At 39.3% G+C, this 27,973-nt stretch overlaps 1 protein-coding gene across 13 annotated transcripts; it reads right to left on the bottom strand.

Moving 5' to 3' along the window:
* Window positions 1-975: 975 nt before the first annotated feature.
* Window positions 976-27,834, bottom strand: LOC108112579 (inositol hexakisphosphate and diphosphoinositol-pentakisphosphate kinase). 13 transcript variants are annotated; one of them, XM_017222625.1, is made up of 11 exons: window positions 22,588-23,644; window positions 21,811-22,243; window positions 20,345-20,587; window positions 19,301-19,799; window positions 18,735-19,241; window positions 17,329-17,526; window positions 9,357-10,377; window positions 8,072-8,384; window positions 3,242-5,143; window positions 1,664-2,059; window positions 976-1,155 (listed from the first exon to the last, which is right to left on the bottom strand). In XM_017222625.1, exons 1-11 carry the CDS (start codon window positions 23,053-23,055, stop codon window positions 1,130-1,132), a joined length of 6,006 nt encoding a protein of 2,001 aa, XP_017078114.1. In that variant the 5' UTR covers window positions 23,056-23,644; the 3' UTR covers window positions 976-1,129. The 13 variants fall into 13 exon arrangements, with proteins under 13 accessions (XP_017078114.1, XP_017078150.1, XP_017078197.1 ...); XM_017222661.2 differs by lacking the exon at window positions 22,588-23,644 and adding an exon at window positions 27,006-27,834 and having other exon boundaries at window positions 1,103-2,059; window positions 18,735-18,915; window positions 18,970-19,241; window positions 19,301-19,787; XM_017222708.2 differs by lacking the exon at window positions 22,588-23,644 and adding an exon at window positions 27,006-27,832 and having other exon boundaries at window positions 1,103-2,059; window positions 3,242-3,475; window positions 18,735-18,915; window positions 18,970-19,241.
* Window positions 27,835-27,973: the final 139 nt, after the last annotated feature.

The raw sequence follows: 27,973 nt of genomic DNA, 5'->3' as shown, positions 1-27,973 counted from the left end.
GGGTCGGAAACGCTTCCTTCTATCTATTACATACTTTTCAACAAATCTTGTATACCCTTTTACTCTACGAATAACGGGTATAAAAACGAAATCTAAAGGAATTCCACTTTGAGGGTATGAAAAACTTTAAAAAGTCGTTTATATATTATATTAGAAATGCTGGATCGACACTTTTTCGGCATTTTTTTGGAATATGAGTTGACGAAAGAAAAGATGGCTATTTTAACATTCAATTCATTAACAACTTTGAAAATATTATACTTTATTTATTCCTTTTTCTTATAACTAATGCAAACTTAAAAATAAGATAACAAAGATGTTTTATATATGGTAACCTAAACATTTGTTGGTAGTTTAGTAGGCAGAAGTATTTAGACAGGAATGTAAATCTAAGAACAAACTAAAACAATACCAGAAAAAGATAAAACCTCCTAGTTATGATGCGAGCTTGATAAACCCGTTTCTAAACGGAATGAATTGGCAAAAGAAACCAAGCCACATAGTCCATTATATGACTCGTATCCCCAGAACACAACAGATCCACCTTTGGTAAAGTTTGTTTTTGTTTGCTTACAACCTCCTCCTTGCAATGATTGGCCATCAAACTCCTTTGATCCGCAGCAGGTCTTGGATGGGCGTTGTTTTGCGATTGGCACTTGATCTTTTGAAGTTGCTTATGTGTGTGAATGGTCACAGCTTTCTCTTTCGACCGTTCATTACCTAGGGCGTTAAAGTAGGCGTGATCTATCTTTTAGTGATCTTTATGAACCTATTATGGTCGAAAACGCCTTCGTCTACCAGCAATAACTTTTCAACGAGGGCTTTATACCCTTTTTCTCAATGAGCAACGGCTATAATAATATTAAGGAATATACAAAATTTGGGCAATATAATCCGTAAGCTAAAATCAATAATTAAATTTTAAAAAAATTAAGAAAGGAAATGATACAAATTATAGAAAAAGATAGCGAGACATAGTGAGGTACTTCTTGCTACATTTATTCCAACTCACGACAATAGACTTATAAACTAAAGGGATTATTATACAACAGTAGGCATACCAATTTTACATACATTTTGATTGGTTAACGTATACACATAGTTTTAATAAGACTTTACTGCATTTATTTCAAATGCTTGGCTCAGTTGAATTTTCTGAAAGAATGAAAATTTTAAAAATTATTTTTCACTTTTCTTGTTAAGGCTTATGTTTTCATATTTACAATTAGACGTTAACAAATTTAAAATTAGCCTTTAGAACCTGCTAGATAAAAAACAATAACGACTTTTAGAACTGTCTTAGGCGTGTTTACTAACTGTCTGTGACGTCAAAGCCCATAATAAACCAATAAAATTTTGTTCCACAAAACGCCTTAAAAGAACATGGGAAAAAACCTACTAAAAAACTAACTTATATTCAATATTTCCTTTGAAATCAACAAGGATATAAAAACGAAAATTTCTACAAAAACAGCTTCATTTAATTAGCATACAATCAATGAGAACAAGGCAGTAATTTTTTTTAAATAAATAGTCAACTCTACTAATTTTAAAAGCCAATCTAACAACTTAATAATTTTGAATTTGGTTGAGCTTAGGGATTAAAGCGAATGTGGTCCCATTCAACACTGCCACTCGATCAACGACTTCTTTCTGCACTTACTCTGCATATTTCCTGCCTGCGATTGCAACACCGCACAGTTGCTATCGTCTAGATTCGGGGACTGGCTCTCCGGAAGACGCGGTAATTGGGCATCGATAGTGGATCCGGATTCGCTTCCACGCCGGTCAAAGCTCGGTGTCATCCCTGTTGACATCATCTGCCGGCCACCAATTTGCGCGTCATTGCTATCCGCCACGTCTGGTTGATTTGAGGCGGTCAGCGTCATCGAGGAGACTGCTGGCAAGGTGCTTTTGGCGAAGCCCCTTGGCGGAGATCCTGTCGGCGTCTTAAATATCTGTGCCAAGATCATGTCCTGCAAGAAGCTATCTAGCTTCCGCAGCGAAAGGGCGTTGTGCAGCGTCTCTAGCGGTCGAATAGGTGGTACGTCGCCAAATCCTGGAGGATATAGTTCTTATTATCAGGCACAGAATAAATTGAATAAATGTTTTAGAAGGAATAAAAATTGATTTCTTTTAGTAGTGGACGATAATCTAATCGATTAACTTTGGTTTTCTGAAACTAGCTTTTATTCTCTCTTCTTGGGAAGTGTTTCTATTACGCATCCTATTATTTTTAATCTGACTTAAACATTACAGCAAGGGGTCTATTCGATTCTAAACATTCTCTTATGACATTACGGGTAACTGCATAATAATAAGCCTTCGATTAAATAATATAAGTAATAATCTGATCTGAGAATTTCATGAATATTTAATTAAATACAAAAATGTGAGTTTCCAACGAGTGACATTTAAACTGTGATATCAGGGTTAGAATGTCAGATATTGCAATTTACATAGGTTTTTTAAATAATAATTAATTTAAATAATAAATTAAGATTTACATTATATGGCAGCTTCGACGATATTAAAGAGCGACTGTCTCAAGATATGTCCTACGTTCGCGTTTAAATTTCAATAAAAAAAGGCAGCTTCATACGGCAATCAGTAAGTTAAGGCATCAGGAAAGTCTTATTTATTAAAATTAAAAACAACAAAACATTTCATATAGATTTCCGCATGAGATAAAAATATTTATGCATTTAGTACAAAAACAACTTGATATTCGACAAAGGTATAGATTAAGATCCCAGCTTTACTCAATGACATTGGGAGCAGTCAGGACGAACTTTGCTAAGCGCCATTGCAATTAATGTTTATTTACACTTGATTTCGTTAAAAAAACTAACTTATTAAATGCCCAAATTGTTGAATAACTAAGGATAATGATAGAACGATTAACTGAAATTAAATTCCTAATTAATAAGCTTAACATTTTATTTACAAAAGCGAAAAACCACCTAAACAGGCTGGTTATTTCATGTTTTGCTTAATTATACTCGTATTTGCTGCCGAATTAATTACATATTCGATTAATTGACTTATACTTGGATTTCAGTATGAATAACCAACTTGCTTGGTTTTGATTTGATTTTTTTTTTTTTTTTTGTAATAGGCTTCGGGCTCAATCGCTTGCAACCAGTGGATAGCGTTTTCATGGTTGCTCATTAATGGTGTAGCCAAGAACTAGTCATACTGAAGTATATACTAGCCATGTTTGTAAAGAAATAATACTCACCGGATGAGGAGACCGGTATCATGTCGCGAAGATTAGGAGCGGATGAGCTTCCGCTGATGACGGCGGTGCTGAAAAGGCTATTTGCGCTGGTTGCCATCTTTTTGCTAAAACCACCGAAACCCAACATTTTCATATAGGACATCTGGCCGGCAATACTGTGTCTTTGGCGACGGGACGACGTGGACGAGTTGGCCGATGACACCGAGGCCGAAACCGATACCGAGACTTGGCTATCTGTGGCGATGGTATTGGTACAACAAGACGGGGTCGTGGTAGAGGCATTTGTATTTATGACGGTGGTGGTGTTTTTGTTAAGTGTATTATTGATGGTGCATGATTTTTGTTGTGGACGATCGTTAATCGTCGTTGTGTTTTGATGGTGGCAATGTTTGTGGTGACGTTTATGATATTGGTGTGGTGCGTCGTTTGAGGTGGGATCAATCGATGTGAATTGGTTAGTAAATGGTTTATTAGAAGACATTGTTGCTGTATTATCAAACAAAGCTGCTGCTGCTGCTGTTGTTGAGGTGGTTGTGGATGGTATAAATGGTGGTGGGGATGCTGAGGATGCTGGAGATGTGGATTTTGGGGTGGCTGTCGGTGAAGCTGTTGGTGTACACTTACTTATACCTTTTGTGGCTGTATCTGTTGGTGTAACCGTTGGCATATCTTTTGTTTTATCTTTTTCTTTACTCGTTTCTGAGTCTAATGATATATCTGTCCTTGTGTCAGTTAAATTGTCATCTTCTATATTTGATGGTGTTCGTGTTGGTATTGCTTCCACCGTTTCTAATTCTTTATCTTTAAGCATTTCACTATTCATTGGTGCAAGCATAGCAGTAACTTCTGGAGTCCTTGTCGATATATTGCTGTTCCTAATGCTCTTCAATTGTGTGCTGCATGCTGTGCCCGTGATAAGTAACGTGGGCAGATTATATACTACTTGAGGCTCTGGCTGCGAAGGCTTTGGGCACACCTCCACTGTGGGTGTGACTTGCTCTTCGATGGGCTCAAAAGAGTTCACGAAGCCTGCGGCAGAGGATGCTATTGAGCCCACTGATGAAACAGTGAAGCGAAACGGATTTTCTGTTAAAACAGGAGCCGAGGTCGGCATGGACAACTGACCACAGGAACTACTGGTGGCTTTGCGCTGTGCAGACGATGAAGTCGAAGCTTTTTCCATGTCCTGGCAGAGACGTAAAGTGGAGGCTGTGGGGGAGGTGGTGGCGTGGACCATGGATGACAGAGCAGCCATCATAGGTCTTTGGCCAAACTGTGAGCTCATCAGGATGGCTGGCGCCGAGCTGGACAACTGAAAGTCATCATCAAAACTACTGGCACTCATATCTGCCGCTGTCGCCGGCTCGACGCATATCTCTACATCATGCCCAGTTTCTGAAGGGGATGTGGTAGCCGTCGCTTGCCCCAAGTCCATCAGACTCTTAGAGTGAGAATGCGCCTGAGCCGTCGAGCTGCTGCAGTTGCAGGAACTTAAAGGTCGCTCATTGGTGGCCATTGGAGAGATCTGCGGCAGATGCTGCAGCTGCTCGAGATCTTCTCCCTCGTCATAACTCTCCATTCGCCGCATGGTTAGCACGTGAAGGCGTTTATGCGATGACGGGCCGCATTGGGGAGTGGCTGGGAGCAGCGAGAAATCAATGTCCGACAAAGGCAGCTCGTTGGTCGACGAGTCGATTTTAAAAAAGGACAAATTATTCGTAACCCGAATCTGAAAAGCAGTGCGATGATTGGCATTTTTGGGTTGAGCTCCTCCTTCCGAGTTGCAGGCTATGCTAACTCGAGCATGGGTTATCTCTCCAAACTCAGGAGTATGTCCCTTCAAACTATCCTCAAACTGAGAAATTATACGCTGATAGGTCTCCCCAAAAACTAAAGAATCCACTAATAAACATTACATCATATTCAGTCAATAACGAATTGAAGCCGGGATGAAGTGTTTTTAGTTCGGTATGATATTGTGTTCGAGTTTCCAGTCCAAAGTTAGCCAAGTTCGTGGTGATAAATCGAGAATTGAAATGTCGGTGCATTGGTGTATGTATTGTATGTGTACAAATAGAAAACTCATTAGCCGAGATTATCAAAAAGTTGAAGATCGCGAAAAGTTCATAGAAAAATAAAGGGTCGTAAGATCACGGGGATAGAAAAAGTAAAGGAAAAACAAATTTTAAACCGAAAGGAAAACAAAAGAAACAAAAATAAAATCGGCAAGCCGAGTGGTAAATACTCTTGTTGGACCCAAAAGGTAATTAAGTGTCACCCTAAACTAAAAGAAAACAAAATAAATCTTAAAGAAAGAAAGTTTAAGGTAACAACGTGGGTATGAAATTATTTAGCCAAGGCTTAGTTTCGGCCAGTTGGTTAATGGTTTAAAAAACTTAAATTTTTCAAGAATTTATTTCTGTGTTTAGTTTAAAAAAAGATAAAATCTCTTATTTCTTTGATATGCCAAATTAACCTCTGGTAACAGCTAGTGGCAACAAGCCCAGAACCTTAGTTTACTTATGACTGAAGTTGATTCTAAAGTTCAAATAGTTCCTCGGTATTTTACAATGCACTGCTGATCTGCAATATTAAAACCTTGAAAACCCTACAAGAGCATTTAGAATATGTAATGCTGGTAAGCTTGAAAGCTGCAACGGCAAAGCCCTTTAGTAGAAGCTTTTAGTAGTTGTATCAAAATTCAGGCTTCGGAACAGTACGGGGTTTTTCGAGTCTGGTTAGGTCCATGTGTGGAAGTGGCTGTGGGTGTTTTATGTTTCAATGGGGGTGTGATAGGGCGTGAATGGATGGGAAAGAGTCTGGGTCTGCAAACAACAACAACGAGCAACGTACAAGAAATCTCCAAACCCAAGCTATTTTTGGCTTTACATGCACTGAGACAAAGACAGAGAAGGTTATTTAAGACAGAGGGAGGCAGACAAATAAGCAGATATAAAGAGAAAGAGAAAATAAGAGAAGGCAAAATAGAGGAGGGATGAAACATTGTGTGACTATAGGTACCTGAGCCCCAGCAAAGATTTTGAAAAATTCTTTTTCGAAGATAAATCGGCGGGGTAAATCTTTCCTGGTGCTCAGCTGCCTTCTGAAGGGGCGTGGCAGGTGTGCTGGGCTAGAGTGGCAGTACGTGCTTTTTGTGACTGAGACAGTGTGACCAGCATTGCCAAGTACACGGAATTCCGCGGCCAGATGCTTATAGATTTTCAGTTTTTCTCGGCAAACATTTCTGTTTGTTCTTTCGTTTCAAAAATACAGATCGAAATATATATGTATATATAACGAAATATGAATGTTTCCATGTGAAATGTTTCCTGGATGTGAGTGTCTTTTCGATCGATATACAAAAGAAAACTTGAAAGCCAAAAAATGTTGGGCACAGCTCGAAAGAGGCAGAGATGGAAATTATTTTAAACTTCTGAATAACAATGAAAATGAAATGATGAAAAATCACAACTAAATATTATTCGTTTACCATTCGAAATAGAGAGACATCTAGCTAAATGATATATAATATCTAAGCTATATATATATATATCTATTTTAAAAAGGTGTCAAATTCATAGAAATAATATTTAAGCGAGTCCTGGGATTTTGAGTAAGGGTTTTTCTTTTCTTATTTTTTTGGAGGGAGGGGGTGTTATGTGAGGGATTTTCCTGTGGTGTTAGCTGGCGGTGCAGACGAGAAACCGTGAGACGTAAACACGGAAAACAAAGGAACAAAGAAACGGCATGCAAAGAATCCCACAATATATGTTAGAGAAACCATAAAAAAAAGGTTATTCCCAATTTTAGAAGGTAACTAGAAGTGATATTTCGGGGTAACCGAAGGCTAAATAATCTGGCAGAGGGAACCGCTTGATATCTAAACATTCGTTAAAATTCCACACTGTACACTGTGCAAATTGTCATCTTCTATATTTGATGGTGTTCGTGTTGGTATTGCTTCCACCGTTTCTAATTCTTTATCTTTAAGCATTTCACTATTCATTGGTGCAAGCATAGCAGTAACTTCTGGAGTCCTTGTCGATATATTGCTGTTCCTAATGCTCTTCAATTGTGTGCTGCATGCTGTGCCCGTGATAAGTAACGTGGGCAGATTATATACTACTTGAGGCTCTGGCTGCGAAGGTTTTGGGCACACCTCCACTATGGGTGTGACTTGCTCTTCGATGGGCTCAAAAGAGTTCACAAAACCCGCGGCAGAGGACGCTATTGAGCCCACTGATGAAACAGTGAAGCGAAACGGATTTTCTGTTAAAACAGGAGCCGAGGTCGGAATGGACTCACTGGCATGGTCCACAGTGTACCCTGTGCAATTAGGTCTTTGTAAATACCCTTTACTCAACCGATGTAAACTCAACGCCGTGTACAATCTTGACTCTTAAAGTTACAAAAACTTCATACGGACAGAACTACAATAGGAAGAAACTGATCTAAAAAATTGCTACTTAAAATTGCTACCTTATAGACTTGAGAATTATTCTACCTGGTACGTACTTTTTAAGGAACACAATATACCCTTTCACTTTACGAGTATCAAGTATAAAAATAGCTTCCATTTCCCTTCTCTGCCAAATCACACATTAATGTTTAATAAAGGAAAACCTAACCGCTTCAGTGCAAATTAGTCTAAAATTGGGATAGCCAATCGAGATGTGATATGTGTTTGACAAAAGAAGATCACGGATTTTCTTTAGATAGCTATATGAAAGGTGGGTGGTGAAAATCTCACCCTTAGGAAAAGGCGGTTGCTAAGGCGGCGGCGGCAAGCTTTGCTCGATTGGCCGTCAGGCCCTGCCCTAACATACATACCCGGCTCCTTGGCACATACACCAGAGGAGGCACGCTGCTCAAAGCTCCGGGATCGTGGCTCACAGTCAGGACTCACTGCCCGGATATCCGGGCTGATGGGCCGGAGCTGCTGGTTTTGCTGTTGCTGCTGCGACGCAAGCTCCTCATTCAACCGCTTGGCTAGATCCATTGCCTCATGACCACTAACAGTGTGATGAGCTCCGATGGGGATGGGCTTCGATTTCAACTGCTTGGATCTTAGCTCCAACCGGTTAAATCCAAAGGCGGAGGAAGTGCGCTCAGCACTGCGGTCGGAGCTCCTTTGGCAAGTAGACTGCGAAATAGCAAAATTCCATTCGATTTAGTACTATTACATAGTTGTGGTACATAGTAATAATATAAAATATTAAACTATTAAAATTAACAATTTTGTAATATTTTTATTTTCTGTCATAATCATTACAGTAACCTCTTGGTAGATGTCAAAGGATGTTGATGTGCCACTTTTTTTTAAGAAGCCGAAAAGTCGAAAGTAAAAATAATTTAAAGAATATGCTTTAATGATTGTTATTATTTTATACTTTGAAAAAGAAAATGAAAGATAAATTTGGGCAACTGATAAGAAAGTTTGATCAGACTGCGAGAGCGAACATCAAAATGACAAGGTTTCTGCGTACAATACAAAGAAAATACAAAGAAACCCAAAAACATGTATTTTTTAAAACAAACCAGACAAACCAAGGTTATAGAAGATTAAAATCTTTAAAATTTTAACCTTTTTCGTCTCCAACTCGAATATGACCTAATAAAGTTCCTTATTCAGCTCGTAGAGTAACAGGTATGTAAAAGGTAGAAGGAAGTCTTTTCGAACGTATAAAGTACATATATATTCTTGATCAGGATCAATAGACAAGTCGATTAAGCCATGTGCGTCTGTCCGTAAAACCGCTGAGTTCTCAGGAATTATAAGAGAGTTGGGACTAAGCATGCAGATTCTTGATATGCCTACGGGCGGAAAACAGGCTTCCATAATATTAAAATTTATGTTTTCGTTTCACCTTGTATTACATTTTTTCAATGTCTATCGACATACCAAAAATGATTCAAATATAATCATTATTTTGCTACTTATTAAGAAATGTTATACCGCTATAGCTATAGTCAAGTTCCGCGTTACCAGTGCAATTGTGCAAACAGAAATTAAGGCCGAGTATAGCTAACCCTTCTAACGCTCTACTTTTTGAAGTGAGAAACACATCTACTACTAGCCTACAAAATAGTGGATAGATATATTTTCAAAACTCACCGCTCGCTTCTTGCCCTCCTTCTCCTCTCCGGAATTCGAGTCATTCTCCTCCTCGATCCTGGCGGGGTTTAACTCATCCGAGGACTGCAAACTTACATTGCATGCATTGTCGCCGTGCGAATGCGGCCGAAAGCCTGGCCCTGGCGGCAGATTCTTTTGCACACAACAGTTTACGCCCGGACTGAAGTGCAGCTCAACATGGAAGCGTTCTTCGGATGTTGGGTCCTTTGTGGGGTCCTCGTAGAGCATGATAACAATCTGAGACATATAGTTCAGCTCCGATACCATTGAAATATAGTCCATAGCACGACGCCACTGCTCATCTGTTACAACATTAAGCAATCCCCCATAACGCAGGACTGTGAGTAACGAGTGGACATGCGATTCGCTTGTGAAGTACAGCCTTGTCCGGACATGCCGCTGAGGACTGGCCACACCATGGCTATAGTGTGGATTTAAACGGTTCATGAACTCATCTTCCACCTCGTCTATATTCCGCTGCAGATCCCCCTTGATCTTTCTCAGTAATGGTGAGCAAATACCTTGGCCAATGGCCAATTTTTCCTGGGGCGTCAATCCATACTCCTGCGGTATAACTATATCAGCTAGATTTTTTGCGTAGATATATAACTCCTCCGCCTGATCATACTGCAAGGTGTGTTGATTATGCTGCAGATCGTACTTGATGCAATCGTAGATATCTGGTATCTTAGAAATATCAAAAAGCTTTGACTTTGTGCTGAAGTCCTTCTCGATTTTCTCCCAGCGACAACGCATAAGATCCCACGTCTCACCGTGGTACAAAATCGCATCCTTAGTTTTTGGATCATCCTTCTTGATACTGATGATGTGAAGAAGTTCGCGGATGAGCAGGTGCACGTGGTGACAGCAGTCCACAGGATTCTTTACGAAGTCCAGTGCCTGCGTAATCGATTTGCTATTGCACGGGTTGATTAGTTCGCGATCCTCCCTAGTAAACTCTCTATCATTCTGCATTAGCTCGTGAAGGCGACCTTTGGCCCTGTTTCGGATAAAATTCGAATTTGTGATGCTACATTTAATGATTAGTAATGAAGTTATTTAAAATAACCGTCTTCGACTATCTCTCGTTGCGAGCGGACGTCTCTTATCTCCCAACAGCGGTTCTCGATCGGTATCTATTCTTATCGACCCACGCGGTCCAAATTTTTATCCCTCCTCACCATACTATTTTCTCGCGTTAATTTGTGAAACAGTTACTTACATAAATTACGAATAATCTTGTAAATTTAACATAGCCCCAGGGCCGCCATCAGCCCCCCATCGAAAAAAAGAAAACAACCTTAAAAACCTGGATACGGCTTTTCCCCACCTTCCTCCAACCTCATCTGACAATCCAAAATATATAATAATTCCCTCTACCAACGCCGAAAAGACGATCACCCAATTCTCATGCTTTGCCGTCCACCGTGCCTTAAAATTGATCTCCAAAAACATTGTGTAAATTTCCAACCTCCGGGACGGAAATTTGCTAATGCTAGTAAAAACCCAAGCCGATGCTGAAAAGTTTCTGAAAACTACTGAACGTACTGGTTTATGCAAAATTAAGTCGAAGCTCCATGAGGCCCTTAATTTCGTAAAAGGAACAGTTTATGCCCCTCATCTCTTCGACATTCCCGTTGAACAAATTGTCAACGAACTTAAACCACAAAAAATGACGGATGTGTACAAATTTATGAAGTCATACGATGGTGTTTCCAAGCCGAGTGGAGTCATCTTATTAACCTCTGAAATCTATAGCCTCCTATCTAAAGTTAAAATCTCCTGGCACTCCGTTAAAGTTCGCGAGTACACACCAAACCCCATGCGTTGCAAGTCGTGCCAACTGCTCGGCCACACAGCCAAGCACTGTAAAAACTCCCCTCGCTGCTCTGAATGCGCCCGTCCCCCGCATACCTCAAATAAATGCACGAAAACTAGCTGTGCCTATTGTGCTGGTAAGCACCCCGCCTCCTCCTGACTATGCCCAAAGTACCAAGAACAAAATAAAATACTAAAAATTAAAACAACAAAAAAATGCTCCATGCGCGGGGCCAAAACAATATTCAAGACAACGTCAAATTTTTCGGGTAATAACGCTTCCCACTCTTCGGTAGCTAAATTATCAAATCAACGCAGCGAAAACGCAAACCAAAACAAAACAAATGAAAAAATCAAAAATATCTCCTCCGATGAAACCCCAAACAATTCCCATTCCGTTCCCCCTTCCCCTCCCTCTCCCAACATCCCCCATTCCCCTATCCCCACAAGCTCTTATCAGTCAAACCGAACCGCTCTACCTGATCAAAACAAATATAATCTATCCCCTGCATCTTTTGCACTATTGCAACAAATTCATGCTAAACATGAAGCAAACAGTCCAACAACATATTCCAATCATAATATTTAAACTTCACATACAAATAAATCAAATACCCAAAAACATAATAATGACCTGTCTGACGATTCTATGAGTGATTCATTATTTCGTCTATCCCAGATCTCAACGCAATAATATCGAATTTTTTTCCCCGCTTATGTCCATTACACTAGTTCAATGGAACATAAATGGTTACTTCAACAATTATCACGAACTACAACTTTTGATTAACGTTACCAATCCGGATATTATTTGCCTGCAGGAAACGCATATAAAAGCTAACCTTACGAATGTCGCTTCCCCTAAGTAATTTACTACATTTTTTTTTCCAACTTAATCCCTAATGTCTATGCTAAGCAAGGTGTTACCATACTCATCCGGAAAGACATTCCTCAAAAGCCTATACCAATAAATGACAACCCAATATCTGTATTTCCAATACGTATATACTTTCATCCCAACTCGTGACAGCCAATGAAATACTCAAAATACTAGATCTTACCAGGAAACCTTTCCTTTATGTTGGAGACTTCAATGCTTGAAATCCAATGTGGGGTCATCCTCATATAACTCAAGAGGCCTCCAAATAGAAGAAGGAATTACCAAGTCAATGCTGAATATTCTTAATGATAGCTCAGCTACCCATCATTCTACCCTCAACTCCTTAACTGCTATTGACCTTACTTTAGCATCCGCATCATTGTTCCCTTTCTGTAAGTGGTCCGTAAAAGACTCTCTTTATGGAAGCGATCACTATCCTATAGTTACACACCACCTCCGAAATTTAAATTGGATAAGTCAAATTGGAATCTGTACCGCGCCGAATGCAAAGTCAGCTTAAATTTTACAGCCAAAATCATAAAAGGAATTAAAGCGAAAGCTAATGTAGCAATCCCGCAAACCAAACCCTGTCTACATCATCGAATTATTCCTTGGTGGATCTAAGGAACCAAAGATCAAGATCTGACGTCACTGCCCATGTGAAGCATTATAACCAAAATTTCTTCGTAGCGAAATAATGTTCCGATTTCAAAAATCTTTGGTAAATCGATAGATATTAACAGAAATAAGTTATACAAGGTCAAACGAAGGCATTCATAATATTATTATAGACGCCACAGTCTTCCACGGTTTGTGGGCGTTAGAGTGGGCGTGGCCGAATAAAAACTCGTGCGAACTTGCAGTGGCAACCCTAAAATACGTATTCTTAAGCCTAACTTTCTAGCTCCTTTAGTTCTCGAGATTTTTGCATTTTTGGTTTTTCGGGTTTGGTGGGTGTTAGGTTGGGCGTGGCTAGATGGAAAAAAAACAATTCACATTTGGGGCATCATCAAAATCTACATGCTTAATCCGAACTTTCTATTACTTATAGTTACCGAGATATCAGGTTTTCTTGAAAATGCGAAAACCGTCTTTTGAGCTTGGTGGGCGTATAGGTGGGTGTGGATAGTACCACTAAAAGATGCGCTGGCAACCAAAGTTTATACATTTCAATTTCACTTTCTAGCTCTAAAAGTTCCCGAGATTTTAGCGATTTTAGTTTTAGTTTTTAGTTATTTTTTAGATTTGTGGGCGTTAGAGTGGGCGTGGCAGGATGCTGAAATAAACTTGCGCTGTCCCGGGACCTCAAGAATCTTCATGCTTAATCTCAACTTTGTATCTGCTATAGTTCTTGAGATCTCAGCGTTCATACGGACGGACGGACAGACGGACATGGCTCAATCGACTTCGCTATTGATCCTGATCAAGAATATATATACTTTATACTCGGAAACGCTTCCTTCTATCTGTTACATACTTTTCAACGAATCTAGTATACCCTTTTACTCTACGAGTAACGGGTATAATTAGGAGCGCTGCTGCTTTGATCTCTTACAGGAAATCCAATGCCCTATTTAAATACAAATCTAAAAAAGCAAAACGAGAATCCTTCGAACGATTCACATCAAATATTACCCCTTTATCTTCTACTAAGAAGACATGGTCCGATCAAAATCGCCTAATTGGTAACTCCTCTTATAATCTCAGAACAATTAAATATAAAGATAAAGAGCTGTATCACTCTACTGGCATTCGCGACGCTTTTGGGAACTTTTGGTCGGACTATTCCAAGGACGACAACTTCTTCCACCAATACAAGACCTGCAAAGAAGAAATTCTCTCGCAGGATTACACAGTAACCAATTTGTCCGCATCTGCTACTGATGTCGACTCTTTTACCCGTAGCTAGCTTGAATATGCCCTTTACTACGCGAAAGGTAAAACTCCCGGTATAGACCGGATTTCATACTCAATGCTTAAACAGTTGCCCTCGAAGCTAAGTACCGCCTATTAGAAATGTAATGGTGGAAAAAGGTCCTACCCCCGGAAATCCGCCATTATAATCCCAATTTTAAAAACTAATAACTAATATCTTCCTTTAGACCCATTTCCCTCCATCCCTGTCTAAGCAAGACTCTTGTAAAAATGTATGCCGAACCACTTCTGTGGTTTATTACATAACATAAACTTATCAGCCCCCAAACAGCTTTTAAACAACAGCATAGCACTCTTGATTCTCTTCTGCATCTCCACCATTATGCATCTGATTCCCTTTCCACCAAAAATCATGTTATCATTCTGGCAACTGATTTTGAAAGGGCTTTTGATCGCATAGGGGTGCATACAGTACTGGATCAACTTTCCCGGTGGGAGGTAGGTCAAAAGACCTTCAAAGGCTTCGAAGGCTCTTATGATCAACCGTTCAATCCGAGTAAGAGTAAACAACACTCTATATCAGTTCTATACTCTGCACAACGGCATCCCACAAGGATCGCCCCTCTCTGTGGTGTTGTTTATGATTGCCTTTCAATCTTTAAATAAGATAATTTTAAGATATAAGCAAATTAACCTTTCTGTCTATGCAGATGATGCCATTATTTTTAGCAAATGTAAGCAATTCACTCAACAATAAGTTCACAGATATTCTCAATGAAATCCAAATATGGGGAAACACTTCCGGTGCTACCCTTGCTGTAAATAAATGTAAACTCTTTTATATTTGCAAAATACAACACTGTACATATCCATCATTATTTTTCAATAACATAGACATAGAACTCGTACCATTTCTTAAAATTCTTGGCCTGACTATCGATCAACGACTCACATTCAAACAACATTGTATAGAACTTAGAATAAAAGTTATCAATAGGCTTAACATTATAAAATTCTTAACAACTAAGCGCTCATTAATTCACCCCACTACACTGATACAAGCAACGAGAGCCCTGATGCTGTCCAAAATCGAGTATGGCCTCCCATCTACGAATGGTGTGCGCCATCTAGCCTAAATAAGATCCTACCTCCTTATCACGCTGCTGTGTGACGGAGTACCGGCGCCTTTCCAACGACCCCAACGAAATGCTTCCTGACCGAAGCCGGATTTCCGGATATTAAAACCAGAGTAGCCCAAACTACTTTTAAGCTGATACCAAAACTCTTGTGCTCAACGAACTCCATTCTTTGCAAGGACTACGACGTGGCCCTGAAGTATCGTAGGCAATTCAAATTTCAATCCACGATACGAAGATGTATACAGTTTGTGAAGAGATACAATATTGAAAAGCTTACCGATGGAATAAAGTCATCCCGTCTCCCCCATGGAAATTACGCTCCACGACCATTGAGACTTCACTCTATATTTTGCAAAATACGAGGACACCAGTCACAACGTTTAAGCAGCTATTCCAAGAAGTTACCGACAACTACTCTGATCGGAAATGGTTTTATACGGACGGATCTAAGTCCGAAGCCACAACCTCTTTCGCAGTGGTAAACGAACGCGTGGGGCCTGCTACCTCACCACTGTAGTGATGTCTTTCCACCCTGCAAGGAGTCCTAAACTTCTACAATAACAGCAACCTTCTGTGTGAAATTCGTCAAAGAAAAACACATAAAAATAGTGCCAAAATAAAGCTACTATGGGTTCCAGCGCATATAGGAGCAGAAATGTTAGCCGGACGGGCTCCGTGCCATTCAATTAAACCTGGAGTACAGCATCTGGAAAAATATCAAATAGTTACTGCTCGATATCGAATTGGAAGACTGGTCGTCACTTATCCACTGCTATACACAATTTAACCCTGAAAAAAGGCAAGGGAATGCGCCATTATCACTCGATTAAAAACTGGACACACAAACCTCACACACAAGCACATGCTAAACGGCGAAAGACGGCAAAACTATCCTAACTGTGGGGAGGAACTATCAGTCAAACATATACTAGATTTATGCAGACAATACCATACACTTAGGACCAACCTCTTTGGTCTTACACCGCCCTCAAACTTATTAACTACCTTAACAACAACTAAATTAAACCTAATAATATTCTTCTTAATTAGCACGACATGGTATAACTCTTATTAATTGTTAAGCCATAAACCCTCACATAAACAAATTGTTATATTAATTATCAAGTCGATGGCCTTAGTAGCTAGTTACTCCTTTCTATAATTAGTTATTATATTAGAAATATTTTTTATGTATACTAGCTAATAGAAAATAAATAAATAAATATTTAAAATAAAAAATTTATTAAAAAGAAGAGGAAACGCTATAGTCGAGTGCCGCGACTATAAGATACCCGTTACTGTTTTACACAATTTTAAAATATTCATTTTGCTAGTTAAAATTCACTAAGCGTGTTGGAGTGACTTCTCTTAAATACGTATTCTTAAGCAAAACTTCGTAGCTCTTATAGTTTCCGAGATATTTGCATTTTCGGTTTTTCGGGTTTTGTGGGCGTTAGGGTGGGCGTGGCTAGATGGAAAAAATTAGTTTGCTTTTGGAGCATCATAAAAACCTACATGCTTAATTTCTATCCCTTGTAGTTACCGAGATATCAGCTTTTCTAGAAAATGCGAAAACCGCCTTTTGAGCCTTGTGGGCGTATGGGTGGGTGTGGCCGGATAGTAGTACTATACATTCTGAATTTCATCTGTCTAGCTCTAATAGTTCCTGAGATTTCAGCGATTTTAGTTTTTCGCGATTTATGGGCGTTAGAGTGGACGCGGCAGTATGCTGTAATAAACTTGCGCTGCGTAAGGACCTCAAGAATCTTCATGGTTAATCTCAACTTTGTATCTCTTATAGTTCCTGAGATCTCAGCGTTCATACGGACAGACGGACAGACGGACAGACAGACGGACATGGCTCAATTGACTTCGCTATTCATCCTGATCAAGAATATACTTTATATATACTTTATAGGGTCGGAAACGCTTCCTTCTACCTGTTACATACTTTTCAACGAATCTAATCTAATTTACTCTACAAGTAACGGGTATAATGAAATAAATTAATAATTTTTAAATGACGAAGTGCAAATCAATGGCAGTTTAATATGGAAAATACAGAAAATACCATCAAATAATGGTATTAGAAATTACTTAGCGATCCCCCATAAGGCGGCCTTTCAGTAGTCATAAACAATTTAAAAAAAGAACTTTAGATCGCGAAATTATTTCATACTCTAACGCAGTTATGGTGCTCTAAGTACTGCCACTGATACATATTTCCAGATTTACTTACAGGTTCTGATACTTGCTGGAGTCACAGTCATTGTCCAAAAGCCCATTCGTATTGGCGCTCTTCACCATCTGAACAAGAATGGGTGTTAGTTCGCCTTCCAGGGCCAGCAAACCCTTGGCAAAGGCGGCGGCCGTCATTTGGACACGTCCCTCATCCGAAGCGTATATCTTAAGGTCGTGGCGAAACGTTGAGTGCAACCTGAAATTTGTTTAAGGCTTTCTTAATTTAATTTAACTTATTTATTCATATTATTTTATGAGCCTTGATAATTATTAGATATATACATTAGTGGTACAATCTAGTGACCCAACCAAGCTCTAATATTTGGACCAAACTGCATGAAGCCAACACGGCTGCTGCATTTTTCTGCAGTGCAGAAAAATAAAGTAATTCGCAGACTCGTTAGAAGGGTAGTTATCAAAACAGATATAGAGGTTATGGCTATAGTTTGTAATATTTACTACAAAGGTTATGGAAGAGTTATGTACATTTGATTAAGAGGTTCAAAACGACGTGTTAGCCGGTAAGCACAGCGAACCACATGCAACTCTGAATCAGGAATAAATCTACAAAGTTTCTTAAGATATAAATTTTGGATTTAAAACTAATGTTTATGTTTTAACTATATGTTTCAATAAAAACACATATACAAAGATCAAAACAGTTTGCAAAGCAAACAAGACGAAACGCTATAGTCGAGTGCCGCGACTATAAGATGCCCGCTACTGTTTTACACAATATTAAAACATTAATTTTGCTAGTGAAAATTCACAAGGCGCCACCTATTGTCAGGGAAAGCATGTTGAGTAACTAATAACGACGTCACAAACCACGTGAAGTCTTATACCTTAATTTCTTCATAAATAGCGAAATAATGTTCCGATTTAAAAACCTTTGGTAAATCGATAGATATTAACAGAAATAAGTTATACAAGGTCAATCGAAGGCATTCATAATAATATTATAGACGCCACAGTTTTCCCGCGGTTTGTGGGCGTTAGAATGGGCCGGATAAAAACGAGTGGCAAGTTGCAGTGGCATCTCTTAAATGCGTGTTCTTAAGCCTAACATTCTAGCTCTTGTAGGTCCCGAGATTTCAGCGATTTTAGTGGTGGGCGATTTGTGGGCGTTAGAGTGGGCGTGGCAGGATACTGTAAAAAACTTCCGCTGCGTAGGGACCTCAAGTTCCTGAGATCTCAACGTTCATACGGACAGACAGACGGACATGGCTAAATCGTCTTCGCTATAGATACTGATCAAGAATATACACTTTATAGGGTCGGAAACGCTTCCTTCTACCTGTTACATGCTTTTCAACGAATCTAATTTACCCTTTTACTCTACGAACAACAGGTATAAAAATTATATAATAATAACAATATTTATAATACAACTTTCACGAGTACCTTAGGAGGCCAAGGCCCTGGGTTCCCGAGTAATCCGACCTTCCTTGCCCGCCAGGATACATGCACCGAAAGATGCGGCCCAGTTCCTCCGCCTGGATGCGACCGGCAGGCGTCAGCTCACCGCCCCACTTAAGGATAAGAACTAGTGACGGCTCCACAGGTTGATCCGCTGCTAGATTGGCTTCGCTTTGGTTAATCGAGTCACTTGGATATGGAGGAATCCGACCAGACTTACTGTCATCGGAGCTGGAGCCACGGGGTCGACCCTTTGGTTGGTACTTCATCTGAACTTTGCGATTTATTCCCGAGAAGTGTCCATACATCTCTAGAACGTTCTTCAGCTGCTCCAGCTTGCTTTCCTTTTCCTCAATCTCGGCATGGGCCTTGGTGTGTATCTCGCTGAGCAGGAAACGGGCGATGTCAAGGATCTCCTGTAGTTGCTTGGGCCGCTTCAGCTTAACGTGGCCCAGCTTGTATCCGTCGTACTTCTCGAAGATCTCAAAAAATCTGGTTGGAAAGGATTGATTATATATAGACCGATTTAAATTCTAAAAGCTACCACTTACTTGGGGTGCCGCACCTCAACCTTCATTTTCTGTTTGGGCGTGCGATCGCCATGTCGAATTACGGCTACCACACAGCGCAGCTCCATCATTTTTCCAAATGTAGTGGGCACAATGGGTGGATCATCCAGCTGGAAGGGCACCGACCAGGGGATGTGCAGTGTGGGCGTTAGCTCCCTTAAGATCATGTTGCCCAGTATCTTAGCGCAGTCGTCGTAGTACTTATTCGAGTTCTTTACGAAACTAAACCCATTGACATCGCAGACGTAGCTCTTTCCGTTGGCTCGCAGCAGGTCGAATCCACAGACGGTTTGCTTGAAGGCAAGGCAAACCTTACGTGAAATGAGCTTCTCAGAATGATTGAGGATGACCGGATAGCGAATCTCCTTGCCCTCGCTATCGCGCTCCACTTTGCCGTCCAGAGCAGGACTCTTGCGGGCCTCGGCATGAGCGTAGTCCGGTCCCACGGTGTACACCTTGACGTCCGTGCCTGAAAAGTACACTAAGTTGTAAAGGTGATGCTGGATTCAGTGCTTTCGACTGGCGGCCACGGGGGGTTTCGATATTTTTCTATTTGTTTTTTATCTAGATTTCTATTTCTTTGTCTATTAACTAGATTTTTGTGATCTTGACGATGAGCGGCGCGTGCGGAGGGAAACGCAAGACAAGGCACAATGAGCGATGTTTCGTAGGAATCGTTAAAATAAAAAAAAAAAAGTTAAAAGTTTATAGCTTATCTGGAGCCAGACAGCCAGAGCAAACAATGGAATGGTGTAGCGATCGGAGAAGTATCGATGGAAAATTTTGTTTTAATCTTAATCTTGAATCTTATCTTGGATTTTACATAAATTTGCGTTTTGAAGATATGATTGACGGTTTCAAAAATAAAATAATATAATTGATTAAAGTTTGCTCAAATTTAAATTTGTAAAATTTTTTAAAATTGATCGGCTTTCCTATTTATACAAATATTACTTATAAAATTCGATTTGGACAAGGTCGAGGGAGCTGGCATGGACATGGGAGCATAGTGATCAAGTTGCATACCATCGGTGGGCATAAAGTCCTCGTAAATGAAGGATCCCGTCTTGCGTACCCTTGACTCGGGGGAATAGACGCTACTCCGGCTGCCGATCTTCCGGAAAAGGCGTTGACTTCCGCCGCCTGCGGAGGTTGGGTAGTAGATGTATATATTGTGGTCTTCGGCCGAGACGGGCTTCTCCACGAACGGCTTGTTGAAGGTGGTACCATTGACCTCCACATGGTCCTCGGATTCGATTAACTCGTGATCTGTTACGTAGAAAATTATATTACGGGATTAACAGGAACTGATTTATTGAAATACCCTTAAATGTAAACCAAAAACAAAAATAATATAAATATTCAATATACAGTGATGGAAAAAATAATAGAAACGATTTTTCACTTTGGGTTTGAATACGTATTTTTAATAAGGAACGTGGTGATGAGTGGATAAGTTTTTTTTTTTTTGATTTATATACATCTATCTTACATACTAAAAAACAAAAATGAATTTAACTTTATTCATTTAGCTAAAAAAATATATTTAAGTCAAATTTTATGTTTTTGACTTGGAAATAAAAATAGAAACGAAGTGACTTATCGTCATCCTAATTGACTAGCTTAGCAAAATTAACCATGAAATGTTTTCAGGTTTAATATTTTGTTGCATTACCACGATTTTTCAAAAATTCCGGCACACCTACGAGGCATAAACTCCACAGGATTGGAGCATATTGCTGGCTTAATGGAGTACCACTCCTCCTGGCAATATAATGCTATGGCGTTGTTTCTCTGCTTCAGGTGTTGGTCCACTATATTGGATACAGGACAATATCTGTGCTACAGACACTTTAAACATAATGATGGACGTTATGTTAACATATGCCGAAGATGAAATGCCTTTTAAGTGGGATATTATTAAGGATAACGATCCCAAAGACACATCGTAGCTTGCTAAAAAGGGGATCCTGGACAATAAAGTCGGCGTTATGGATTGATCAGCTTAGTCACCCGACTTAAACCCTATTGAGCATTTGAGGGGCATTCTTAAAAAACGTTTAAGTGGTTTTAGGCCAAAAAATAAGGAGCATTTGTGGGAGAAAGTCCAGGAGGAGTGGTACTCCATTAAGCCAGCAATATGCTCCAACGTTCCTTATTAAAAATACGTATTCAAACCCAAACTGAAAAAACGTTTCTATTATTTTTTCCATCACTGTACATACATTAATACGATTTCCGGGGGAAATATTTGTGCCACTTCGGAATATACAACATTTTGGTAATTTGCCGCAGTGTCATAGAGTAATGCTTGTTCGAATTATGGCTATCTATTTATTCTTCACTATTGGCATTACAGAAGTTATTTAACTTTTCAATTAATATCAAGACTACCTGTGTAAATTCTGCTACTTTTGAATTCGAATCCTTTCTTACATCCATTTCTACCTATTTTGGTGGGTAATTTTAAAATTTATATATATAATACTTACGTTTAGGGTCAGGTGAATCTCGATCGAGGACTGCGTAGCGAGGGATCTCGATGCCCTCTTTCTCCAGAATGGCGTATACCCTTCTCCTATCCTGAATATCATACTGCATGTGCAGATTATTCAGCACAAAAGGATTCCTTAGCTGAGCATATTCGATTGCCTTCTCCAGCGGAAAGCCCTTCGAGTGAAACGACACCAGACAGTCGCACATCGGCCAATTTTGGACCGGTTCTCTCAGGATCACGTTTTCCTCAAATGTCACCAGTTTGATGAACTCGAATTCTCCAAGGCGCGTGAGGATCTCCTTCATTGGCTTCGATTGTGTCTTCTTGGCCATCGCGCATATGCCGACGACCACCTGCTTGCTGTTGCTGGACGATGTGCTAGTGTCGGAGTCCATTCCGTCATTGCTGTCCCCGAAGTCCGTGTCCCCCTTCAAAAACGGAAAGAAGTTTTGATTAATGATATTTCTCGGCAGTATCTTGCCGTATTAAAATTGAGATTTAAACAGGCAGGCAGCAGGCAACGGCAAAAACATCAGGGAGTCTGGGCCCCTTGATCTTCTATTTTAGTTAAGTAATGTGTACTTTTCTCTCCTCTGCCACTTAGGGGCTTATATAAAAGCATTCAAATTGTTAACAGCCCCGTAGATTAGTAATTGAGATCATTTAATAAAGCCCTAAAATATACCGTTGTCAGCCGATCAACTGATTAGAAGCTCGTTAGGTTCTCTGAAACCGAACAATCAATATTTTTTAGCTAGCCAAAGAGACCTACATTCATACAAATATCGCAAAAGCAGAAATCATTGCTTTCATCATCACTGCTATGAGCTGGACCGTAATCCTCGTAATCGCTGACATTAAAGGGTCCGTACTCTCCATCGTCGTTTTCTTGATTCATACTAAGCGAATTCTCTGTTCCCTGCTGACTGCGAATTCCGGCACTTCGACTCCGTCGCTGGCGTTTCAGAAAACGATTACGGCGTAAACGATCGTGATCACGGCCCCGCCGACGTCTTGTTATGGCCCCATCAGATGACACTGCGTCTAAGCTGTGACGACGATTGGCCTGTGGATCTTTGGATCCATTACTGTCCCCACATTTCGAAATGGGTAAAATTGCTGCGGAGGCTACAGCAGCTCCAGCGGCTATCGCGGCCGCTTCTAGTTTTTTTTTATGCCGTTGATGACGGGATCGGAGCTTCTTTAGGCGCCACCAGTCTTTGAACCAGGTCCACTCCATCGTGTTGCCAATTCAGCTGTTTTTTAGCTAAATCTAATTTGTTATTTTTGACACTGTAAGCACTTTAGGAGAGCCAATAAAGCAAGCCATGTGAGTTTGTCGGACGAATTCCTCAAAAAACGACGAAGGTTAACTGTATAACGACCGTACAGCGCAACGCAGTCAACCGACTAGAGAAATTGTTCGGAAAACGGTTCGCTTGGGATCGAATCTTATCGTATCGGATTGTTTCGGGGCTTACGCCAATTGGTCTGAGCACCCTCTCATAAAGTTATGGGGGAAAATCTGATCAGCTGCAGATAACAATCGAGAAAAGCAGGAAGAGATGTGACCACACATAGAGAAATACATACATATATCAAAATTCAAATTTGTTTGGCAAATTCACAAGCCAAACCTCAAAAAGTTTAACAGTTGCTTTGAATATCTAATCAAATATCTTTTGAAACCTAAACACTTAAAATAAAGTTAATTATTTTGATATTTAGCTTTAATCAAAGTTCTTTACGCAAGTTTATTTTATTTTATTTTCAGTGCATGGAGATGCCGCGAGTGAACGCGTTCTCTTTGTATAATTGTTTCGACATGCTAAAGCCGTTTTGTTATCATCGTCGCTGTTCACGGCACGACTTAACTACGACATGTGTACATAGCGTCCAGGCCCGGCCGTTCGGTTCGTATTAATGAAAGCGACTACAAAGACAACGGGAGCGACACAAAGAGCAGCGAGAAAAAACGATAACCGGTATCGGGCGGTAGGCAAGCTTGATAAGAATCCCAGTGTTAGGGGTTCTGGGGGTCTCATAGCACAGAATCGCCATAAATCCGCCAAAATACCAATTGAACAAGTAAATAATTGCCATGTACATATACCCTGCCGATTGAAACTGCTAACAATGCGATGCGATCTCCCGCAATAATTATCACCTCTCATCTGATTTTTTTTTTTTTTTGCTAAAATCTCTCTCTTTCTCTGTGTTCAGAGAATCAAACAGAATAACGATTCGTGGGGAAAAAATAAAGATGTACTTTATCTCAGAGAAAGACAAAGGCAGACCAAGAGGAGAATTGGTCACATCATTTTTATACCCGTTACTAGTAGCTGAGTCAATTTAGCTAAGTTAGCTGTCCGCCTGCACGCTGAGATCTCAGGAACTATCATAGATAGAATGTTTGGATTAAGCATGCAGATTCCAGAGATGCCGCCACAACTTTTTTTTTCTTTTTTCGCATCTGCCCACGCAAAAGCCAAAAACTGAAAACGCTTTCGAAAACCATAGAGCTCGAATTAGACATAAAAATATCTAGACACCAACCGCGAAAAACTGCTGCGTCTATAAAATAAAGATTTATATTTTGGTCTTAGCTTGTATACTTTGATTTCACTACCATTTTTATACCCGTTACTCGTAGATTAAAACGGTATACTAGATTCGTTGAAAAGTATGTAACAGATAGAAGGAAGCGTTTCCGACCCTATAAAGTATACGAGGTGTGTTCAAAAAGTAAGGTGACTCTTCAAATTTCGCGAATTTAAAATTTTTCGATTATCGATTTTTTTGTTTTGTTATATTGGTACACTCTTCCCTAACATCTGTACCAAGTTTCAATGGAACATCCTCTTTTGTTTGGTTGTGAGAGGCGTAAAGTTACAAGTTGTTTTGCGAGCTCGGCGATTTTTTGCTATCGAAAAATATGGATCAAAGGATTTGGATTTTTTGGCCAAAAACAACACCACAATAATGCCTCAGCCACCATATTCACCGGATTTGGCCCCATGTGACTTTTTCTTGTTCCCAAAACTGAAGATAATCGAAAAATTTGAAAAATTTGAAATTTGAAAAGTCACCTTACTTTTTGAACACAACTCGTATAACTTCTAAAAGGTTTCGATAATCGAAAAATTTGAAATTCGCGAAATTTGAAGAGTCACCTTACTTTTTGAACACACCTCGTATATATTCTTGATCAATATCAATAGCGAAGTCGATTAAACCACGTCCGTCCGTCCGTCTGTCCGTCCGTCCGTCCGTCGTCTGCCCGTCCGTCCGTCCGTATGAACGTTGAGATCTCAGGAACTTAAGAGATACAGAGTTGAGATTAAGCATAAAAATTCTTGAGGTCCCTACGCAGCGCAAGTTTATTAAAGCATCCTGCCACGCCCACTCTAAACGCTAGTTTCACTGGAGTTAGATATACCTTTATAAGTATTTTATTAACTTCCTCTAGTATCATGAACAACATCCGAAAGATTCACAAAAAAATCGTTTTTTTTGGAAAACATTTCCCTATTTTGACACAATTAAGATAGTTCTTATAAAACTTACCGAAAAAATTGTTTAAAAGGCAATCGGAAAACAAGCACTCTGTTCGAAGGGTGGACTCTGACTGTGGTTCGGATTGGGAGATGCAATGGGATTTTATTCGGGGACACCCGAGATTCCAGACAGGGTCCGAGTCCAAAACCAAAACAAACAAATTGAGCAAACAGCTGGCTCAACTTTGTAATTAATTATTGCAGCCAGGAAACACAAAATATAATTACAAATAGGCCGACTCGCCAGGTTGGGAAAGCAATAAAAGCTTAACGGTATACAAAAAAAAACATATTAAAAAAGAAACAGTTAAACAGCGAGTGAAATTATAAGAACGAAACGAAAGAGTGCAAAACTGAAGAATCATCGGATGGAAGAACCACGAGGCACGCTGCTCCAGAGGCTCAAACGGGTCCAATCTGTCTGTACCTGGTTTTAAGGGGGCGACGGGAATATAAGCGGCTGGGTCAAAGAACATCGTCAAAATATCACGAAAAAATATTTCCTCCATAATATCATATTGTATTGCTTAAACTTATAAAATATAATATTTAAAACCTTCACAATTGACGTTACACATTTTATTAAGGAGGCTTAGTTCCCTATTAGGAGATTCTAATCTAATCACCATTTTGATGTTAAACTATTTAATAATTGTGAAAAAAAACAGGGAAAGATTTCTTTGATTTGTAAAAATGTAATATTACGATTTAACTACTATTATCTTGAAAAATAGTTCCACATACAAATTATAAAAGTAAATTTAGCAGAAAACAAAAATCTACGAATTCGGTCTAAAACATTTCGAAAAAGACCTTATAAGTTTGGCCAAGAACTACAAATTTCTGAATGTACAAATTAAATATATAGCAATAAATAAACAAATTATATAAATCAAGCCAATATTAATTGTTAGCCTAAAAAATGTATATATAGGACTAGCAACTTTTTTGTTTAAAATTCAAAACCTTCTACAAATTTGGATATTCCTTTTTTAAAAATTGAAATAAGTCAAACTCTCAACGTCTCTAACATAATTATACGCCAATCGAAAGTAAAGTTTAGAAAATAATGTTCTAAATTATGAATCTATAAAAAATATATATAAACAAACAAATTTGGCGTGGACTTGCCAAAACTGCTGTCTTTGAGTCTTTTGGCTAGAAGGACATACTACAATTCATATTTACATACATACATACATATACACACATGCTCATTTGAGCTGCGTTCATCTGAGAACCAGACACACACGCAAAATAGAACAGAGAGTCTTAGAGGGGAAGCTTTTGGCATTGACATTGAACACTCAGCTGTTGAGGGGGAAAGCAGGAAAGAGAGGAGAAACTGCTACTGCAAGAAACCCGCAAAAAATCAGGGCCAGACCCCGTTATGCACATCTCATCTACATTCGAATTCTAGGTCGGCACAGTAAAAGCACAAATTGTTTTTCGAAATCAATTTATAGCTTTTTTTTTTAATTTAATTTCAAGATCATCCAATTAATCAACGACTTTCAGAACTCTTATTGCGACCTCTACTATAAATAGGTTTGAAAGCACACAATTATAAAAAATCATCGATTTAGTGGATTAGAAGTACATAGTGGTACGATAATAACAGTACAGCGCATACATTGCCATCCTGTAGTCCCAAATAGAAACCGACTCGCTGTTGCTGCGGCTGATGAGGCGGATTTTGCTGCTGCTGCTGCTGGGATATATCCTGGTATCCCGATTCCAATTCGGTATAGGACATGCTTATCCTGTGCGGTGGTGTTAGTGTAGGTTATCCAAATAAAAATAACAAGGGCAAACTTTTTGTATTCTGTTTTTTTTTTACATTTTATATTCACTTTCGTCTCCTTTGAGGCTATATTTTAATAACAGATATTTATTTTTTCACTGTCCTTTGATTTTACGAGTTACGAAATACGTTTCAGGTTTTGGCTTATTTTTATTATCATAAATTAAGTAGCTCTGAATTCGCCGCCGGTGGAACAAAGTCGCGCAGTCAAAGGGGTGAGTAGCATGGGTGTTTTGTCGAATGCTGCGGATTGGGCTATTAATTATTATTAAATTATATTTATCTCGCTCTTAATTATTTTTCTGCTAATTCTGTTTTCTTTTAGAGTCAAGGCACGCACACACGTCCGGCAAAATCGATACATTGGTCATCGATGTTAGTATCGGTTAAAAGTGGTCGTTCGGTAATTTTTTCCGATACCAGCGCGGTCACACCGATCATATCAATATTTCAAACATAAATGTTAATATGTTTTCTCTATCGAGGCGTCCGCCGTTGTTCCTCTGCCGCTTCTCTCCTACTATTTTTAGTTAACATTTCGATTCGATTCAGCCGGCCATTGTTATATTGCCACCCCCCTGCAAGTTTTCAAGGCGAATTCATGAAGAGCCTTTAACTGTTCAGAAAGCTTGGTGCCAATTTTTAATAATTACCAATGAATTTATATATTTAATCAAATGAACAAAAATATAAATGGCTTTTATACAAAAAATGAAAACTACAAGAACTAGGACTGTGTAATTAATAAAAAAAAAAAAATTAAGTTTTAAGCTATTAAAAAATTAAAATTTATAATA

This window comes from Drosophila eugracilis, unplaced genomic scaffold (genome assembly GCF_018153835.1).
Source record: "Drosophila eugracilis isolate 14026-0451.02 unplaced genomic scaffold, ASM1815383v1 contig_1963, whole genome shotgun sequence".
NCBI lineage: Eukaryota > Metazoa > Arthropoda > Insecta > Diptera > Drosophilidae > Drosophila > Drosophila eugracilis.
Note: the sequence above shows the minus strand (reverse complement) of the source record. Positions and strands in the feature narration are given on the sequence as shown.

Excerpts from the sequence above, each read along its gene's own strand:
- LOC108112579 (XM_017222603.2), bottom strand. The coding sequence starts at position 23,055 with ATGGAGTGGACCTGGTTCAAAGACTGGTGGCGCCTAAAGAAGCTCCGA. Across the intron at positions 22,244-22,587 it reads TTTGCGATATTTGTATGAAT|GGGGACACGGACTTCGGGGA; the intron begins GTAGGTCTCTTT and ends CCGTTTTTGAAG. Across the intron at positions 2,060-3,241 it reads GATACCGGTCTCCTCATCCG|GATTTGGCGACGTACCACCT; the intron begins GTGAGTATTATT and ends TATATCCTCCAG.